At 36.4% G+C, this 8,967-nt stretch overlaps 1 protein-coding gene and 1 non-coding gene across 13 annotated transcripts in view; both read right to left on the minus strand.

Annotated features, from left to right (window-relative positions):
• The window catches only part of UCHL5 (ubiquitin C-terminal hydrolase L5), a 47,838-nt gene that overhangs the window by 37,068 nt on the left and 1,803 nt on the right, over positions 1 to 8,967 (minus strand). For 10 of the 12 annotated variants that reach the window (XR_004264158.1, XR_004264157.1, XR_004264156.1 and 7 more), the window contains exons 2-3: positions 2,416 to 2,479; positions 481 to 586 (exon numbers count right to left, since the gene is read on the minus strand). Coding sequence is in view for 5 of the 12 variants with exons in the window: in XM_032262896.1 (XP_032118787.1) it covers positions 481 to 586; positions 2,416 to 2,479 (170 nt within the window). In the remaining 7 variants the exon portion in view is untranslated. The remainder of the gene's footprint in view (positions 1 to 480; positions 587 to 2,415; positions 2,480 to 8,967) is intronic. The other 2 variants (XM_032262898.1, XM_032262899.1) reach the window with 1 other exon arrangement.
• Positions 8,035 to 8,169, minus strand: LOC116539758. The gene has a single exon (XR_004264172.1). It is a non-coding gene; the product is annotated as a small nucleolar RNA U109 (small nucleolar RNA).

An 8,967-nucleotide genomic window follows, 5' to 3' on the forward strand; every position in this document is an offset into this window, starting at 1 on the left:
AATACAAAAATTAGCTGGGTGTGGTAGCAAGTGCCTGTAATCCCAGCTACTCGGGAGGCTGAGGCAGGAGAATCGCTTGAACCCGGGAGGCGGAGGTTGCCGTGAGCCTCACACCATTGCACTCCAGCCTGGGCAACAGAGCAAGACTGTCTCAAAAAAAAAAAATTCCTGGGCTCAAGGGATCCTCCTACCTTGGCTTCCCAAAGTGCTGGAATTACAGGTATAAGCCACCACACCAGGCCTAAATATTATTAAATGTTTCAGTTTTGATGTCTAATATGGCAAATATAGATAGATAATCCCAGGAACAAAAGCTCTTTCAGGATGTCAGTAAATTTTAAGAGTGTAAGTGAGAATGTCAATAATTTTTAAGTGTAAGGGTTTGAGGACTACTACACTAGAAGCAAATAATAGTAGACTAGAGTCCTGTTTATAAAAAGGGCTGCTCTTGAGACTTTTCAGAGTATCCAAGGACCATACCTGCTTAGCAAAAAATATCGTGTCGAGTCGGGAGTCCTGAACCACAGAGCCTGCCGGTTCTTCTCCTGGCTGCCACTTGAAAAGAAAAATTAACCCATGAACTGGCCTACAAAATAAAATATGAATTAGTGACATCAAACCCTGCTTCTTTTGTAATACACTTTAGTCAGTTATTTAACAAATAGAATGCAAACGAAGTAAATTAATTAAATCTGAGAAAAGTTTAAAAGATCGCTATTGCCACTCATAGTCACTAGGCTGTTGCCTTAGAAGACGCTAATACAACTTAAGATTATATCAGTTAAAATAAAATTATAGTGAAAGGTTTATTCTCAAATCTGTAGACTATTCATTTCTACTTGATATCACGTCACTTAAAAAAAAAGAACATAGTAAAACTAGAAGCTGGCTGAACTCCAAAATATATAAATAAAGCTCATGTAAGATGTTTACAGATAAATGGCTGATAGCATATATTACCTATATTAAATACAGGAAGTAACCTTCATATATTATTGGATTCATGAACAATCCTCATATTGCAATATGAATGGATGCTATCATCTCATACATAATGAAATCATCCACTTTCCTAACGAACTGTTTTTGAGCACAAAATATTAAATCACTATTTTAAAATTCCTTCTAGTCTATCTATCACAACTGCCTCCCACTGCACAAAAAAACATTTCCTATCCTCAGGGCTGGGCATGGTGGCTCACATCTGTAATTCCAGACTTTCGGAGGCCAAGGCAGGCAGATTACTTGAGGCCAGGAGTTCGAGACCAGCCTGGAAAACATAGTGAAACCACGTCTCTACTAAAAAAAACAAAAACAAAACAAAACAAAAAATTGGACAGGCATGGCGATCTGTGCCTGTAATCCCAGCTACCTGGGAGGATGAAGCAGAAGAATCACTTGAACCCGAGAGGCAGAGGTTGCAGTGAGCCAACATCACACCATGGCACTCCAGCCTAGGCAACAGAGTGAGACTCTGTTTCAAAAAAATAAAACAAACTTTCCTATCTTTTTATTTGATTCAACATTATTTTATTTTAGACACAGGGTCTCACTATGTTGCCCAAGTAGCTACAACTAGAGGCATATGACACCATGCCTGGCTCCTATCTTTTTAAAGACAGTTCAAATGATGCATTTTTAATAAACCTTCCATGATCTTAGCTATAAATGATCTCATTTCATCTACAGTGATTACTGTTTTTATCAGAAAGAGGAAGGTGGGAAGCAAACTACGTATCTCCTTCTTGCTACTAACAACAGTTGGCATATCCTTAAGTCCCTGTTTTCCCTTTTAAGATTATTCCTTGACCCTATTCCAAGACTCCAAGTCTCCCACCAGTGAAATTTCCTCTAGCCCTCCATTTGAAGACACAGGGTCAATATCTGAGGGTATGGTGGTCAGGGGTAAGGAGAAGCTAAGAGAGGTGATTCTGGCCAGAATGATGAGGGAAGGAGAAAAGCTGTTTCTGCCATCAACATTTGAAACTTGAACTACAGCTTTCCCAAAAGCAGTGTGATGGTGTACAGGCAAGTTCGGGATTACTATAAATATCTATTAAATATGCTTTTGTATATTGACCTATTATTCTTGCTTTTTATGTTAAAGTGTGTTCCATGTTCTAACACTATTGATATATAAGTGAATTTTGTAAAATCAACCAACCAGTACTTTGTGGATACGGAATTACAGAGACTTAGGTCTGACTCCCTTGCAGGGTACCTATCAGCCTCAGGCTATTGGTTATAAAATGAGAATAATAATATCTATCTCACAGGATTGAAGATACTTAAAGGACATAATGTATTCAGCCTAGAGTAATCCAAGTAAAATTTTAAAAAGTGAATATCCTTTTTAAGTTTGCTAAAGTATAAACATATTATTATTATTGTTAATACAACTAAAATTAAACTTACTTTAATTTTTCAAAATTCTCCGGCTCTAAACTCCATATTTCTTCAACCTGGGCTCCTCGGCAACCTGAAATAATAAATTATTTTCTTTAGAAAATAGAATCATTCATTTTTTCCTTCAATATGAAATAAAATATTAACTAAAGGAAATGCAAGACAGGACAAAACAAAATGGTAAAACTAATAAAGCTCACAGCCAAATCTCATTACTTCCTTTAATAGATCCCAATTATTTACAATGAGACTATATTTATAATTTAAAGAGTTTCAACATTTTCATTGAATCACCACTCTGTGACTGTTCCTTCTGTCTCTCTCAATCTCTGGCTCCTCTAGCCACCTTTCACTCAACTGTTCTATTTCTCCAGCTCTGCCATTAGCCCTGTATTTTTTTTTCCTTACTGTACACTTTTTTTTCTAAAAAAATAAATAACTACCACTTAACGGTAACTTTCAAATCACATCTTTAGTTCTGATCCTTATCCTAAATTCCAACTGTATATTTTCAACTATTTCAGAGTCACATCTCCTCCCCTCCCATATATTCCTCTAGGACAGTGGTTCTCAACTAGGGTGATTTTGCCCCCCAGGGGACATTTGGCAATGATAGACTTTTTTTATTGTCATTATTATCACTGGTGTGAGGGGTAAGGGGGTTGCTACTAGCATCTGTTGGGTAGAGGCCAAGGATGCTGATAGATATCCTACGTTGCACAGGACAACCTCTGACAACAAATATCAACAGTGCCAAGGTTGAGAAACTCTGCTCTAGTGTACTGTAGTAATTGTGTATTGGTTAAGAGCTTGGCCTTCAAACTGCCAGAGTTTGAATCTTGGCTTCTACATTTAACAGCAATATAACCATTGAACTTCTCCATTCCTCACACTCATAGAGCTGTTTTGAGGAATTAATGAGATAATGTAGGAGATACATTTAATTCTGTGCCCGGCACACTTTAAGGGTCCCCCAACTGTTAGTCAGTATTAATCACATATTTACCAAAGTATTTTATGTCCTCTATGTAAAGTGCTTTAAATGTATTTTCTCTAATCTCTGCAAGGTAAGAATTTAACATAAGAGTTTTTGGATATTAATCAACTTGCCTATATTCATTCACTACAGCTAGTATGTGCCAGAAAACTAATTAAAACCCACATCAGGTTCCAAAGTCTGGGCACTTTCTGATTTTTCAGATTATTTTCAAGCGAAAGCTAGAGAAGCCTTTAGACTACCTTCTTAAAAAAAAGTGGTTAAAAAAGAAAAACCAGTTGGGTAAACTAACAATGTGACCGGGCATTCATGCCATTCTGTGTCTTAGTTTGCTCCATTCAGCAAACATCTCTTAAGTGTCCACTCTGGTATTAAAGATATACGTACAAAGAAAGTTACTACATGGTTTGTAGTGGAGGGGAACCAGAAAAAATCTGAATATCTGGCAAAAAGTTAAGAATAATAGACATTCACATATATCAAATTAGGGGGAAAAACATGTAAATGTAAACCTATGTTTCTATCAGTGTCAGGAAGGGCATGGGAGAATGTTAATGCAACTGTTAACACTGGCTACTTCTATTAGAACTCAGTCAACTGTTAACACTGGTTATTTCTACTGGAACTCAGTCAATTGTTAACACTGGTTAATTCAATTGGCAATCAAAAAACAGGCCAAACATTAAAACATTCTACATATTATACCACAACAATAAAGAAAAAATACACTGAATAAAAGTGCCTCAAAGCCTTCTGCACAGGTAGAATTTCAAGTAGTGACACTGTTTAAATAATCTCACATTAAACACAAACACATCTCTTCATGCAAGGAAAACACAGTACTGTACTCAATTTAGCATCTATCTCCTTATATATAGTAAATATCTAATACAGCATGGTATAATGGAAAGAGAAATAAGCAATGATTCCAGAGACCTACGTTCTGATCCCAGAACTGTTGTAAAGTTCTTAACCTTGAGAAAGAACACAATTTATTTGAGCCTCACTTTCCTCATGTATACCTGTTTCATCCAAGTTACAAAATTCTTGTGAGGTATATAATTGTATCAAAAACTAAACACAAAGAATCACTTAATACAGACTCCCCAAATAATATATATTAAATAAAAAGTTGAGGGGGAGGAAGGTTTTAAAAACGGTATTTGCCAAGTACCTTTTGTGTGCCAAGCATGGTACTAGGCCCTGGCAAGGACAGAAATTAATAAACTATTGCCACAATACTTAAAACTGTCACCATCTGGTAGGAGACAACCATATACAATGCAAAAACTGTACAGCATGCGTAAATTACATATGAATCATACATAGAACATGTTCTGGAAGTTTGGAAGCAAGAGAGATCATTACTACCTGCACGGGTTAAAAAAACAAACAAAAAACTGTCATGGATAAGTGAACTGGGTCTTTAAGAAAAAATGATCACATGATTTGTCATCTAAACTAGAATAATGTTCCAAAGTGAAAGGGGTGTTAACATTAAAATGCTTTGAAATATTTATTTATCAACATCTGTATTATACTGATCAGTCTATAAAGTAGTTCTGATTCGGAAACGAATTTCAAAAATAGCTGTCTTAAAAATCAACCTGGATCCCCAAGAAAAAGACTCATGGAGCTCTCCCAAACTGTTGTCAGTGGGTCAAATTTAACTGACTGATAGTATGCTGAATGCTATCTTCCAACAGACGGTTTTGACAATTTGTCATTCCCCTACTCCTACCAATAAGTCTATCAGAAGCTCCAAGAATGACCCCAGCTTCCGCACCCTGCAAAAAAACACTCCCAGATGTCTTTTACAACCCCTCTGTCATTCCATGGTACAGATAAGTTCCATTTAGCTAATGATGCGACCAAATAGGAAAAACTGGATTGACAGCCCTCAGTAGTATCTCCTTAAACAAGGACTAGGCCCAATTATTTCAAGGGGGAGCCCTAAATCACAGGCACTGTTACCTTGTACCCCTAAACTTAGTTGGTCGCATTTTGGGGGCTGTAACAATTGCAAGCAGCACTTGCTTCCAGGGGCAACATGTGCCTCCCAAGATTTGTGTGAAAGCCAGGCATTATCCCTCTCTCTTCAAAACAAGGTGAAATGTACCTTAGGAGCAGTCATAATAGACCTTCATGTTAAGGAAACACCACGTTGGACCCAAAAGCCATTCAAATCTGCCCTAACTCATGGGTCAGAGCTGTAATAGATGACGGAATTACTCTTCCTCCTTGCATAACAAGGTGGAGTCTCTAATACATTCTGCCCCGTACCTGGATTAACCCTTTGAGCCAAGAGGAAATGTCAATACAAAAATCCAAGAAAGCCATCTGTTTTTTACTGTAAACACTATAAAGAGACAAATACCAACCCTGTTGCTCAGGTCATATTGAGCAGAATGGCTGAGGGAATGGCTATTTAGTGTAGAAAGGAAGGGTGAATATTGTTGGAAGAATTTTCTCAATAGGTGTCTCTTATTTCTGTACATCTTCTGCAAGGAATTACCAGCTTTGCTCTGAACCATCTTTTCAAGGATGTTCATATAGTAAACAGACTTGGAAGACAGAAATAGTGCCTTTCTCCAAGGTAGAGGGAAGACTGATTTGCTGTCCAAGATAATAATGTGTCCTTAAAGACAAAAGTTGAGCAGGTTTGCCACCAGCCCCATTGTGACATTAACTCTCTAGCTCAGAGTTCCTCAGCTATAATACAGCCTCACTATGTGTGCAGCATCCACCAGGGTCCACCTCCATCCTCACGAACTCAGAGGAAAAGGGAACCAATGTGAAAATGAATCTCCTGCTGCCTACTATGCTGAATGATACAACCCTTATCTCTAAACCAAAAGTTGTCTGCTAACATCTATAAAACTCTCAAGCCAACTTATTTGCTGAGAAGCAGGATAAAATCTAACACTTTGTAATTCTTAATAGATGTTAGATTTTGTTAAATGCCTTTTCCATCTATCGACATAATCATGTTTCTTTTTTTTGGCTTATTAATATGGTGCATTACACTGATTTTTGAATGTTAAACCAATCCTAAATTCCTGAGATAAATTCCGCTTAGTCATGATGTATTGTTCTCTTAATGAATTATTAAATTCAATTTGCTAAAATGGTTTAAAATTTGTACATTTAAGTTAATGATGGATATAGGTCTGTGATTTTTTCTGGTAATATCTTTGTCTGGTTTTGGTGTCAGAATAATGCTGGTCCTCAGAGAATGAATTGGGAAGCATTCCTTCCTCTCCAATTATTTCGGAAGAGTTTGCGTAGAAGTGGTATTATTTATAATATTGTATAATTGATAGAATTTACCAGTGAGGTCACCTTGGTGAGAATTTCTTTGCAGGAAAATTTTAAACTACAATTTCCATTTCTTTAATAAATACAGGGCATATACTGGTTATCTATTTCTTAAGTGAGCTTTGGTAATTTGTGTCTTTAAAGAAATGTGCAGATTTCATTCTAAATTGTCAAATGTATTGCCATAAAGTTGTCCATAATATTATTATCTTTGTAACATCTGTGGAATCTTTAGTGATGTCACCTCTCTTATTCCTATACTGAAATATAGGAACATCTCTTTTTTTTCTGATCAGTCTTGCTAGAGTGATTCTATTGATCTTCCCAAAAAAACAGCTCTTAGTTTCATTTATTTTCACCATTTTTTTCTCTTTTCCGTTCCATTAATTTCAACTCTGATCTTTATTACTTCCTGTCACGTGCTTACTTTAGGTTTAGTGTGCTCTCGTTTTCTAGTTTCTTGTAATAAAATAAAAGTTGGGGTTATTGGTTTGTTGCAAGAAAAGTGAACCCAGTCCCAATTACTCTATCTTGGCTGGAAGCAAATGTTTATAGCTTCTGTTTTTATTAATAGACCAGCACAGTTTGTTTTGGCACTCATATGTATTATGTATGGACCATACCAATTAAAAGTACAGTTCCACTCCACCAGTTTCTTAATTTAATGATATTACATTCCACCAAAATTTGTATTTACATACTTACTGTATTCACAATTAATTTCCCTTTCAATAATGGAACTTTTGAAATGAATTAATGACAGCATTCACAATACAGATATTTCACTTTTGAAAGAATCAACTGCCAAAAGCGTTTTTATTCTATAAATTGGGTGAAAAAAAAAATGAAAATTATGGAAATAATTGGAATAAACTGTCTCTTTGTAACATCTGATGATGACATAAAACTATCATCATTTAACTTTTTACAAGTTCTTCTGTTAATGAAGCCAATTTATTAACAGCTACTGCTTTTTCATATGTGCATGTACAGAAGATGAATTTATATATCATTCCTTCATACATGATTTCCAAGTTTTCTGCATATATGAAATTGAAGCAGTAAACAAACTTACCTAGTACATTTCTGAAAGTTAACTTTAACATATTGTTAAGGTTTTGAAGGTATGGCAAAATCTGCAGACATCTCAAACTCAGTATCTGTCCAAATCTGAATCCATTTTCCTGTCCCTCAAGCCTGCTCTTCACTTGTAATTGTGTTTCATGAGCCACCCAGGCTAGAAACCATAAAATAATTTTTGCCTCTTTTTTCCCAGTCTAGTCAGCTGTCTGTTGATTTTTTTTTTCTCTTATGTGTGTAGGAGTAATATACTACCACTCAACCTCTACTGTAAGGTTGGCAGCCCTGATAACTCCTTTTTTAATTTAGCATGTTATGGATGTATTTCTGCTCCCAAAGGAATGAAGAGCAGATACTTCCACATGCAACTGTTGCTTTAAATACAGCAAACTTACTGAATCTAACTCCTCCTTCCTGACCCACCAGTTTAGCCAATCATCTCAGATTCCAACCATTTTAAGAGATGCCTAGCTTCTCTTACTGTATTCCAATCTGCCCTGCACACTACAAGCACAGCAAATCTTAATTATGAAATTAAGGTTTCAGCATTAAAATATACTTGATAGGTAAATCCCCAGTGACTACAGGGCAATTCAAACTATACAACATGGCATACAATCGGGCCTCAGTTTATCTTTTTGACTTCAGATCCAAATAAATATTCCTCCAGTCTGTTACATTATGTTCTAGTCACTTTGCTAGCTGTTCGCTAAGCCCATCACTACTATTTATGCTTTTCCTTCTGCCTGGGTTCCCCCATGACCTGTGTACTTAACATTTTGTACATACTCGAACATGGCAATTAACACACCATATTGTAGTTTGTCAATTCTTCGAAACAGCAGTTATGGTTTATTCATATGAAAATTTCCCAATCCTTACCACTGTGCCTGAGATATAGATGAACAACACATGCTTGATAAATGACATTCCAAATGTTAAGCTATGTACAATAGGCAATATCTACATCAACGTTTGTCATCCTGCGTACAAGTTTTAACATCATAGAATCAATAATACATGGGAAATGTACAGATAAAAACGTACTGCCCCGCCAGGCAAGTGGCTCACGTGAGCCTGTAATCCCAACACTTTGGGAGGCCGAGGCGGGCAGATCACGAGGTCAGAAGATCAAGACCATCCTGGCCAACATGGTGAAACCCTGT

The sequence above is a fragment of the Sapajus apella genome, unplaced genomic scaffold, assembly GCF_009761245.1.
Source record: "Sapajus apella isolate SASKATOON/1434 unplaced genomic scaffold, GSC_monkey_1.0 scaffold132, whole genome shotgun sequence".
In the NCBI taxonomy this organism is placed as follows: domain Eukaryota; kingdom Metazoa; phylum Chordata; class Mammalia; order Primates; family Cebidae; genus Sapajus; species Sapajus apella.